The sequence below is a fragment of the Fringilla coelebs genome, assembly GCF_963513975.1.
Source record: "Fringilla coelebs genome assembly, chromosome: 4".
Taxonomy (NCBI): Eukaryota; Metazoa; Chordata; class Aves; order Passeriformes; family Fringillidae; genus Fringilla; species Fringilla coelebs.
The window spans coordinates 909,430-921,274 of NC_140032.1; the positions used below are offsets into that span (position 1 = coordinate 909,430).

Here is an 11,845-nt window from a genome sequence, read left to right on the forward strand (position 1 = left end):
CCCACCCCGCAGGTCTCCAGGTGAGTTTCCAGCAGGTTTTTCCTTTATTTCCACGCAGTAACACTCACTACAGCTGCTACCTACGGGAGGGAACGCACGCACACGGGCACGGGGAGAGAGAATAAATTAAAAGAAATCCTCATAAAAAACCCAAACGATGAAACAACGGGAAAAATTAGGGGGGGCGATGTGGGGAGATGAGAATAAAAAGGCAAACGAAGGAGGGCTCGGAACACCGAGCTTCGGCTAGGACGCGGTGGACGGATCTCACGGACCCCAGCGCCGGGGAGGACGCGCTGCGGGGCCGCCCTGGCAGCCTCCTCTCCCTCCTCGGCTCGGCGGGAGCGCCCCGAAAGCCCCTCCGAGGGTGGCCCCGGGCGGCGGGGGTCGGGCACGGGCCCCGGCCCCGGGAAAGGCCGCGGGCGGCGGCGTGGCCGTGTCCCTACAGTCCGGAGGGTGCCGCCGCCGGTGTCCCCCGTGCCTGCCGCGGGCTCCTCGCCATGCTGGCCGCACCAGGAGCCTGGCCCTGCCTTAGTCGTTGGAGGTGACGTCGATGTCTTCTCCGCTCGACTGCTTGGTGGCGAGGCGCCATCGGTTGATGTGGTGCGAGCCCTTCTTCTTCTGGTCCGAGTCGGGGCCCTCCTCCTCCAGCTTCTGCCGTTTGTATTTCGTCCGCCGGTTCTGGAACCACACCTTCACCTGCGGCACGGAGACGGCGCCGCGTGGGCTCGGGCACGGCCGGCCCTGCGCGGGGGAGGCTCGGCCTGCCCGGGAGAGGGGACAGCCTGGCCCTGGCCCTGGCCCTGGCCCTTGGCCCTGCTCCTGTTCATATCCCTATCCCCAGCCCTGTCCTTATCCCTGTCCCGGTTCCCATCCCTGTTCCTGTCCTTATCCCTGTCCCTGTCCCCAGCCCTGGCCCTATCCCTGTGCCTGCTCCCATCCCTGTTCCTGTCCTTATCCTTATCCCTGTCCCTGTCCCTGTCCCCAGCCCTGGCCCTGACCCTGGTCCTGTCCTGGTCCCTATCCCCATCCCTGTCCCTATCCCTGTCCCTGTTCCCATCCCTGTTCCTGTCCCTATCCCTGTCCCTGTCCCTGTCCCTGTCCCCGGCCCTGTCCCTGTCCCCGTCCCCGGTCCTGTCCTGGTCCCTGGCCCTGGCCCTTGGCCCTGCTCCTATCCCTATCCCCGTCCCTGTCTCTATCCCTGTGCCTGCTCCCATCCCTGTCCCTGTCCCCAGCCCTGTCCCTATCCCTGTGCCTGCTCCCATCGCTGTTCCTATCCTTATCCCTGTCCCTATCCCTGTCCCTGTCACTGTCCTTGTCCCATCCCTGTCCCTGTCCCTGTCCCCAGCCCTGGCCCTGACCCTGGTCCTGACCTGTCCCTATCCCTGTGCCTGTCCCTGTCCCCAGCCCTGTCCCTATCCCTGTGCCTGTCCCTGTCCTTGTCCCATCCCTGTCCCTGGCCCTGTCCCCATCCCTGTCCCTCCAAGAGCGCTCCCACAGCCACCCCGCCCTGCCTCAGTTTCCCACAGCAAGGTGGGACACGGGGTACAAATGTGGCACAAATGTGGCACAAATGTGGCACAAATGTGGCACAAATGTGGCACAAATGTGGTTGCTGCCACCTCGCCGCCCTGGCGAAACACAGGGGGTGAAGGACACTCGGTGACACCTCAGACACAGGACAGCATGGGGGGACACTCCTCACAGCACCCAGAGCCCGCCAGCCCGAGCTGGGCTGGGCCTGGATGGGCACAGAACGGGGCAGCAGCCAAAGCCAGCCCTGTGCCAGCTGCCACTGCTGCCAGGTGCCACGGGCACAGCAGCTCCAGGGACACGGGGATGACGCTCGGGGCCATCCCCACACCTCCAGCCAGGACCAGAATCCCAATTATCCGTTATTAATTGATCACACCCAGGTTTCAGGAGACCTTTCCTGCTCTGCTGGTGCCAGACCCTGTCCCAGGAGCCCGGAGGGGCAGCGGGGTCTCCATCCCTGGGGATCCCACCCAGGAACCCTGACCCACCCCTCAGTCCTGGCTCCAGCGCTGGCAGCAGGGGCTGGGCTGGGCTCAGGGGCAGGACTGGGGACAGGGCAGCACGGGCAGGGCCACTTGGGGATGCTGAGGGCACCCACAGGGCCAGGGGGCTCAGAGGGAGGCGGGATGGCACAGGCAGGGATGGGGACGGGGATGACACAGGCAGGGATGGGGATGGGGATGGCACAGGAAGGGATGGGAAGGCACAGGCAGGGATGGGGATGGGGATGGGGATGGGGATGGGGATGGGGATGGGGATGGGGATGGGGATGGGGATGGGGATGGGGATGGGGATGGGGATGGGGATGGGGATGGCACAGGCAGGGATGGGAGATGGGAATGGCACAGGCAGGGATGCAGGATTGGGGTGGCACAGGCAGGGATGTAGGTATGCAGGGATGGGCGATGGCCGAGGCAGGCATGCAGGGATGCAGGATATGGGATGCAGGGATGCAGGATATGGGATACAGGGATGCAGGATATGGGATGCAGGGATGCAGGATATGGGATACAGGGATGGCCGAGGCAGGGATGCAGGGATGCAGGATATGGGATGCAGGGACGCAGGATATGGGATGCAGGGATGCAGGATATGGGATGCAGGGATGCAGGATATGGGATGCAGGATGAGGGATGGCAGCGAGGACGGATGCTGATGGCAGCGGTGAGGGATGCAGGATGCTGCAGGAAGCAGCATGGATGGGGTAAGGGATGTGGGATGCTGCAGGCAGGGTTATGGGATGCTGCAGGTGGGATGCAGAAGGTGGCAGTCAGGATGATGAGGGGTGCTGCAGCTGGGACGCTGCAGGGAGCAGTGCTGGGTGCTGCAGGCAGGGAGGGGGGGTGAGGGATGGCAGTGGGGTGGGATGGGGTTGGCAGTGGGGTGGGACCCTGCAGGCAGCGGTGCAGGATGTGGATGCCGCAGGCGGGACCCAGGATGCCCCCGGCGGGCTGCGGAGGCTGCCTGGCTCCCGGGGCACTGGGTGCAGCACTAGGTGCCGCTGCTCGGCCGCCGCTGCCAGCCCAGCCCAGCCCAGCCCAGGCTGAGCCTTCTCCCGCAGCTGTTCGGGTCCTGCAGCCCCGCTCAGCTGATCCCGGGACCAGCGTCCCCCTTTCCCCCCGTCCTGCAGCCTCGACCACAGACACCGCCGGCTCCCTGCTCCGGAGCCTCCCCGGGGCGGCACAGCCCGGCATTCCCAGTTCGGGCCGGCATTCCCAGTTCGGGCCGGCATTCCCAGTTCGGGCCGGCATTCCCAGTTCGGGCCGGCATTCCCATCCCGGGCTGGCATTCCCATCCCGAATCAGCATTCCCATCCCGGTCCGGCATTCCCATCCCAGCCCAGCATTCCCATCCCAGCCCAGCATTCCCATCCCGGCCCGGCATTCCCTGGAGCCACGGCCAGCCCAGCAGCAGCCCCTGACTTTGGGCTGTCCCGGCTCGGCACGGCTCCTCCTGGCAGCGGGACGCAATCCATTGCCTTTCCTACCTCTGGGGCACTCCCGGAGCCGCGCCGAGCTGGCGCCTTTCATTCAGGCGCCGCAGAGCACTTTGCAAACTTTAATTAAACCTCCGGGAGCAGGGAAGTTGCCTTATCCCTAAATTGTGGAAGGGGAACCAAGGCATAAAGCAATGAAATCTGCACAGCGCGGCTGTGCCGGAGCAGGGCGGGGGAGCGGCGGCTCCGCCCGGCCCGGCCCGGCCCGGCCCGGCTCGGCTCGGTTCCGGCGGGACGAGGCTCCCCGGGATTCCCGGCTGGGAGCGGGGATGTTCCCGGGCTGGAGGCGCTCCCGTGCCGCATCCCTCGCTCCAAAGGCCGCAGCCACGACGGGAGAATTGCGGGAAGCTCCCGTGGACACCGGGGATGAGCTGTCCCCGAGCTCCCGGAGGAATCGCTCTAAACCCCAGAGCCCGGGCTTTTATCCCTTCCCCAATTAACCCTTCTCATGCCGGGTGTTCGTGCGTGCCGAGGTCCCGGCGCCGCCGCTCCCGGGGCTGGCTCTGTCCCCCGGGGTCACCTCCCGCCCCGAGCTCCTGCTGCGGGACAGGGACAGGGACAGGGACAGGGACAGGGACAGGGACAGGGACAGGGACAGGGACAGGGACAGGGACCGTCCCGGGCTGGCTCCTGCATCCCTGTCCTGTCCCTAAGCCCGGCTCTCGTCCGTGTTTCCCTGCACATTCCCGGCTGTGCCGCGCCCCGAGGGCCGCCACGGCCCCGCGACATCCGATGGCACCTGGCGAATCAGCGCTGGCCCCAGGGTGACATTGCCATCACCGCTCGGGGACAATTAAAATCCCCGTGGAGCTTCCCCAGGTGGTGACACAAAGGGTGAGGTCACTGGGGTGGGTGTGGATGGGGACAGGGAGGGAGCAGCCCCGCTGTCACAAGGTGACACCGCCTGTGCCGGGTTGTCACCCAAAGTGCCACCACCCCCAGTGCCAGCACTGCACCTCTGCCTGTTCCTGTGGGGGCTTTCCCCCTAAAAACCCCCCAAAACTTCTCTGGTTCGCTTCTGGGGACAGTTCTCAGGGCAGGGGACAAGTGCCAGCCCTGGGCCTCACACAGAGCTGCTCTGCAGCTCTATCTGGGCATCTTTCTCCTCCTGTGATTCCCAGGCATTCGCTCCGTTAATTATTAATTATTAATTACAGCCAGCACCGAGCCCCCGGCCAGGGCTGCTTCATCCCTGCAGGGACAGCTCCAGGAGGGGACAGCAGGAATCCAGGGACTCCATAATCACCCCAAAACCAGGAGGGGACACTGGGACACACAGCGGCTCCATAACCACCCCAGGCTGGGAGGGGACACTGGGACACACAGCGGCTCCATAACCACCCCAGGCTGTGAGGGGACACTGGGACACACAGCGGCTCCATAACCACCCCAAAGCTGGGAGGGGACACTGGGACACACAGCGGCTCTGTAACCACCCCAGGCTGGGAGGGGACACTGGGACACACAGTGGCTCTGTAACCACGCCAGGCTCCCCTGTGCAGCAGCCAGGGAGAGGCCTCTGCTCAGGAAATGCAGATCAGAGACCCCAAGCGGGGTTTGCAGCTGCCAGGGTTGGAGCGGCTCTGCTGGGAATTCTGGGCTCCATCGTGCCAGAGCAATCCAGGGAAGCTCCCGTGGCAGGGGAAGTGACCTGTGCCACCACGGGAAAGCCGTGCCCAACCCGACAGGGCACAGCACAGCCCCCAGCTCATCCCATTGCCAGCACACAGCTCAGATCCCAGCCTGGCACACGGCCCTGGGGCACCACAGGGTTCCTGCTGATCCCAAAGTACCCACAGGGCATGGGGCCCTGCTGATCCCAGAGCACCCACAGTGCCCGGGATGCCTGCTGATCCCAGAGCACCCACAGTGCCCAGGATCCCTGCTGATCCCAGAACATCCCAGAGCCCATGATCCCTGCTGATCCCAGAGCATGGGATCCCTGCTGATCCCAGAACATCCCAGAGCCCAGGATCCCTGCTGATCCCAGAGCACCCACAGTGCCCAGGATCCCTGCTGATCCCAGAACATCCCAGAGCCCAGGATCCCTGCTGATCCCAGAGCCCAGGATCCCTGCTGATCCCAGAGCCCAGGATCCCTGCTGATCCCAGAGCACGGGATCCCTGCTGATCCCAGAACATCCCAGAGCCCAGGATCCCTGCTGATCCCAGAACATCCCAGAGCCCAGGATCCCTGCTGATCTCGGTGCCACCACAGTGCCCAGGATCCCTGCCAACCCCAGAACATGTCAGGGCCTGGGATCCCCAATGATTCCAGTGACACCACAGAACCTGGGATCCCTGCTGATCCCAATGCCAGCACAGTGCCCAGGATCCCTGCTGATCCCAGAGCCCAGGATCCCTGCTGATCTCGGTGCCACCACAGTGCCTGGGATCCCTGCTGATCCCAGAACATCCCAGAGCCCAGGATCCCTGCTGATCCCAGGGCCCGGGATCCCTGCTGATCCCGATGCCCCCACCCTGCCCAGACCCCCCCCCCACACTCAGCTCGATGCCACCTGGGTCACTTCCCCGTGTCCCCATCACACACACCCAAACCCCACGGAGGGCTCCCCTTGCTCAGACCATCCCAGATTCCCTTCGGAGCCCTCCCTGCCCCTTCTCCACCCTGATCCCACTTTTGGAGCCCCTGTGTTCCCCTCAGGGCCCTGAGCTGCATTTTGTTCCCCCAGGCCCTTTGATTTTGCTGTTGTTCCAATCTTGCCCCAGATTAACGCAGCTCCTCGGCAGGAGAACGGCTGGGAAGAGGTTAAACACCTGCACCGTCCCCAGCCCATGTCCCAAGGCATTTCCTGATGCTGGGCAGGACCTGAACCCTTCTCACCTTCCCCGGGCTGCTCCAGGTGCTGCTCCCTGCCTGGGGGACCCGAGCTGGCACAGCCCAGAGGGCAAAATTCCATTTTCCAGGGGAAAAGCAGCTGGGAAATAGGGCCAGGCACAGCCATGAGCTGCAACCCCTCTGGGAATTGTTCAATCCATGAAAAACTGGTAAAACCCCCCAAACTGTGCGTTTGGGCGTGGGGCCCCGGGTGAAAACACCCCTGTGTCACACTGGGATGGGTGTCACAGATACAGCAGGCCGGTTTTCCATGGGAATTTGATTCCATGCAGGATTTATCACCGAGTATTTAATTAAAAATAATAACAATAATAATAGTAATAATATTCTGGGTTTGGCACAGCCGCCAGCCCCTGGCTGTCCCGCTCCTCCAATCCCAATACCCGGGTGTCTCCAAACCCTTGGCACACTGGGATTATTTCCCTCCAGGTAATGAAAACAGTTTGTTTTTTAAAAAAATTATTTTTCCAGAGCCACAAAACAGAAAGGAAAAACGTTCCCCCGCAGCCTGAATCCGCAGAGCCGGGTGCCGTTCCCGGCTGGATCCCCGGGGCCGCGGGAAGGACGGACGGAGCCTTTCCCGGCCCCGCCGCTGCCTCCCGCGCTCCCCGCGCTCGCTCCCTGCCAGCAGCAGCGGCTTCCCAAAATCGTGGGAACACCACACCACCAAACAGCCTGCAGCACCCAAAACATGAAAATTTAAAATATCTCCGAGGCCTCTCTGCACTCTGGAAGCTCGCTGGGATTCGGGCTGGACGCCGCTGCGCGCTCCCGCAGTAAATGGCATTATCGCACTGAGGCTCCAGGCAGCGCTGGAAAAGGCCGGGAATGGCTAAGCTCCCCCTGGGGCATCCCACAGCTGCCCTTTCCACCCCGACAAGTTCCTGGCTGTTCTTTGACCTTTGGGTTTTGTCCTTTTTTTCCCTTTTTTCCCCGTTCCAGCCCGGCGAGGTGACGGCAGCAGCGGGAAGGGCCCCGAGCCGGTGTCGGCGCTGAGCCCCGCGAGCCGCGGGCTGCGGGCTGGGGCAGCATCACCCTGGGGATCCAAACACCCTGGGCATTTGGGGGGCTCAGTCCCTGCTTCCTGACAGCCACAGCTGCTCCTTCCTGCCCTCCCCGTGCCGGTGACATTTTCCTCCCAGGAACTTCCAGCTCCCAGGGACGCGTCTGGAGGTTTTGTTTGGCAGAGCCTGGGCAAGGATGAGCCAGGCGGGTACTGGGAACACCCACGGCTCCAGCTTTATTTCCCAACTAAATTCAAGCTTAAAATTTCAATTAATTCAGCACATAGGCCTCACCACCTCACCGGAATTTGGGGACAACTTTCTCCCTCCCTTCAGCTGCTGAATATCCCGGGGAATAAAACTCCTTTCCCTGGAGCATTTGGGAACAGCCGCTCACCGGGACACCGGCCTCAGACACACAGAGATGCTCAGCCCCAGCTCCCGCATTTTCCCCCAGCTCTGTACACTTTGCCTTTCACCCTCGTGCTTCTCCTGGGTCTCCTTACATCGAAATTCCTGTGAAATGTCTGTTCTGAGCCCGGAAAGTCTCATCCGAAAGCAGCGCCCTTCAACAGCACCGTCTCACACCAATCCTGGATTCCGGGTGTTAGTGCACAGACCCGGAGCTGCTCGGCTCAGCCACGGTTTTCCAGCTTTGCAGGGAAGCCTTCAGGCTGCTGCTCCTTTCCTAACTGGATTTTTAAACCCAAAAATTGCTCCCAGGGAAAACACCCCAAGCCAGCGAGGAACAACACCGGAAAAGCGCTCCGGAGAGAGCGGGACACGCCAGAGCCACATTCCCGGCCCCGAACCTGCTACAGCTCCTGGAACCCCAAAAGCTGCCTCACAAAAACCCCAAAAACACCCCGAGGAGCCCCAGAACACCTGCAGGCTCTGGGGGTCCTGGGGAGTCCCGGCTGGGGTTTCACACGGGAGCGCAGTGCGGGTCTGGGGCCGCTGCTGGGGCAGGGTGGGACAGGGTGGGACACGGGGGGACACGGGGGGACACGGGGGCACACGGTGGGACGGACAGCCAGGTGGCAGTACCTGTGTCTCGGAGAGGCTGAGGCTGCTGGCCAGCTGCTTGCGCTCGGCGCCCACCACGTAGTGGTTCTTCTCGAAGGCTCTCTCCAGGCGCAGCAGCTGCGACGGGGAAAAGGCCGTGCGGATGCGCTTGGGCTTGCGGGCGAAGGGGCCGTGCAGCAGGAGGCTCTCCTGGGACACCTCGCTCCCTGCGGGCACACACAGAGCTCAGCGCGGCCCCGCAGCCCCGGCCCCTCGGCACGGCGCTGCCGGGGTCACTTCCTGGCCCTGCGACACGGGAAGGGCACAAAAGAGGAATTGCGGGGTTTTGGGAGATTTCCCCACCCTGAAATTGCGGTTTTCGTGCCGCGTTCTGGATCCTCTCAGCCCCCACGGTGGGGTTGGAGACGGCGCCGCAGGGAGGGCAGGGAGAGAGAGAGAGAGAGAGAAAGAAATAAAGAGAGGGAGAAGGGATGGACGGGGAGAGCAGCAGGAAGAGGAAAGAGAGGAAGAGAAGGTGGGAGGCAGAGAAAAAACTGAGACAGAGAGAAAAAGAAATTATAAAATAGGAGGAAAACTGAGAAAGTGACCGGAAAAAATAGAGAAGGAAAACTGAGGAAGAAAAAAGTGGAGGGAAGAAAGAAAGAGGGAAGGGGACAAGGAAAGGGAGGAGAAAAGTGGGAAAGCAATTTTAAAAAGAGGGAAAGAGAAAGGAAAAAGGAAGGAAAAGAAAGTGAAAGGAGAAAGAAAGAAAGAAAGAAAGAGACAAGAAGTGGAAAAGCAAAAAAAAAAAAAGGAAAGAAGCAAAGAATAACGAAGGAGAGAAGAAAAGCTGTAAAGCAAGCGAGCGAAACAAGGTAGAAAGAAACGTAGAAAGAAACGAAAGCAAGGGAAGAAACAGAAAATTAAAGGCGGAGAGGAAAGGCAGGAGAGAGGGACGGCTCGGGAGAGCGGCGGGCCGGGCTCGGGGCTGGGGGAGCCGGAGCCCCGCGCGGCCCCGGCCGGAGCCGCTCCCGGGGCCGAGGGGCCGGGCCGGTGCCCCGGGCGCCGCCGGCAGCGGCCGCAATCCCCGGCCGAGCCCCGGGGACCAGCGAGGGGTTGGTGCCGAGCAGATAAAACTAATCCGGGCTGAGGGACCCCCCGGCACCGCGGCGGGACAGAGGGGACGGCGGTGGAGGGAAAACGGAGAGGCAAAAAAAGAAATAAAAAAAGGGAGGAAAAAAAGAGAAAGAAAAAACATGGGGGAAAAGGAAAGAAAAGGACGCAGCTATAGAAAGGAAAAGGAAAAGAAAGAGGATAGGAAGGAATGGAGAGAAAGAAAATAAAGATAAAAGAAATAGAGACAGAATCGGAAAATTAAGAGAAAGAAAGAATGAACGAAAGGAAGAAAGAACGAAAGAAGCAAAACAAGAAAGTGAGGAAAAGAAAGAGAAGAAAGAAATAAAGAGAAGAAAAGGAATCGAGAGAAAATCTACAGAACCAAACAACATCTCTCTGCGCAGCCGAGATCCGCCGCACCGAAATCCTTCCCTTCGTTCCCGGGAAGGAGAAAACCAAATTCCCGGCTCGGCTGCGCACGGAGGCGGCGGCGCCGGTCCCGCCGCCCGGAGCTCGGCGATGCTCGGCCGGGACTCTGCGGGGCCGCCGGAGCGCTGCGCGGCTCTGCCCGGCCACGGCCACGGCCCCGGGGCTGCGGGAGCGCTCCGGCCGCGCCTGTGAAAGGCACCGGCACCGGCACCGGGCGTGCGGAGGCACCGGGTGCTCGGAGACGCCGGGCGTGCGGAGACACCGGGTGCTCGGAGGCACCGGCCCCGGTACGGAGCGCCCGGGGCCCCGGCCGTGCGTGCGGACACGGCAGCAACAGGTCCTGCCGTGCGGCCGGGCCCCCCGAGCCCCGGGAGGAGCCCCGCGGCCCCCGGGGCCCCGGCAGCGCCCGGCCCGCGCCCCCCGCGGCCCCCGCTCACCTTGGAAGCGGTGGCCGAAGAAGCGGTTCCGCAGCACCCAGGGGTAAAAGTTGAGCGGGTCGCGGTGCTGCGGCCCGAAGAAGGGGTGCGGGTGCGGCAGGGCCGAGCCCCCCAGCTGGGGGGGCCCGACGGGCAGCGCCGGGTGCCCCACGGCCTCGGGGAAGACGAGCTCGGCGCTGCCGTACAGGGCCCGGCCGGCGGCTCCCTGGAAGCCGGGGGCGAAGGCGGCGGCGTCGGCGGCGGCGGCGGGGCCGGGGTAGGCGAGGGCGGCGGGGCGCGGGGGGTCCTCGGGGCCCAGGGGGGTGTCCTTGCCCACCAGGGACTCGATGGTGAAGCAGCGCTTCGCGGACGGCTGGAACATGGTGTGAGCCGGGAGCGGGGGGGGGGCCGGAGCGGGGCCGGTCCTGCGGGTGCGCGCGTGTGTGCGGTGTGTGTGTGTGTGCGCGTGCAAGAAACCTCCCCCTGGGCACGGCACACACACGCGGACCCGCGGCCCGCACCCCTCCCTCCCTCCGCCCCCGCCCCGCCGCCCACCCGCGGGCGCCCACGCAGCCCCGGGCCCCGGGCGGCCGCTCCAGAGGCGGGCGGTACCTGCGGGGCCGGGGGGGGCGGCCGCACCTGAGCCCCGCGCCGAGAGGGGAGGCCGCGGAGGCAGGGCCGGGATGGGGAGGGCAGGGAATGCAGGGGCGGGATGGGATGGGACGGGATGGGATGGGAGAGCAGGGCCGGGAGGGGAGAGCAGGGCCGGGATGGGAGAGAAGGACCGGGATGCGGAGGGCAGGGAATTCAGGGACGGGATGGGATGGGAGGGGATGGGATGGGATGGGAGAGCAGGGCCGGGATGGGAGAGCAGGGCCGGGGTGGGAGAGCAGGGCCGGGATGCGGAGAGCAGAGCCGGGATGGGGAGGGCAGGGATCGTAGGAATGGGATGGGAAAGCAGGGCCGGGATGGGATGGAAGAGAAGGGCCGAGATGGGAGAGCAGAGCCGAGATGGAGAGGGCAGGACTGGGATGAGGAGGGCAGGGAATACAGGGATGGGATGGGAGAGCAGGGCCGGGATGCGGAGCGCAGGGACGGGATGGGGAGGGCAGAAAATGCAGGAATGGGATGGGATGGGGAGGGCAGAAAATGCAGGAATGGGTTGGGATGAGAAAGCAGGGCCGGGAGGGGAGAGAAGGGCCGGGATGGGGAGAGCGGGGAATGCAGGGATGGGATGGGATGGGATGGGATGGGATGGGATGGGATGGGATGGGATGGGATGGGATGGGATGGGATGGGATGGGATGGGATGGGATGGGATGGGATGGGATGGGATGGGATGGGGAAACCAGCTGAGGCAGGGCCGGGATGGAGGAGCAGGGGAAAGCAGGGATGGGATGGGAGAGGATGGGAGAGCAGATCAAGGTAGGGATGGGTCGGGATAGGATGGGGAGGGCAGGGATGGACAGGACGGGCACTGCGAG

At 63.7% G+C, this 11,845-nt stretch overlaps 1 protein-coding gene across 1 annotated transcript; it reads right to left on the reverse strand.

Annotated features, from left to right (window-relative positions):
* Positions 1 to 531: 531 nt before the first annotated feature.
* Positions 532 to 10,743, reverse strand: LOC311152877 (homeobox protein EMX1-like; the record flags this gene model as incomplete). Its single annotated transcript, XM_084204303.1, has 3 exons — positions 532 to 699; positions 8,443 to 8,627; positions 10,383 to 10,743. The coding sequence occupies 3 exons, from the start codon at positions 10,741 to 10,743 to the stop codon at positions 532 to 534; spliced, it is 714 nt and encodes a 237-aa protein (XP_084060429.1).
* Between the last annotated feature and the right edge of the window lie 1,102 nt (positions 10,744 to 11,845).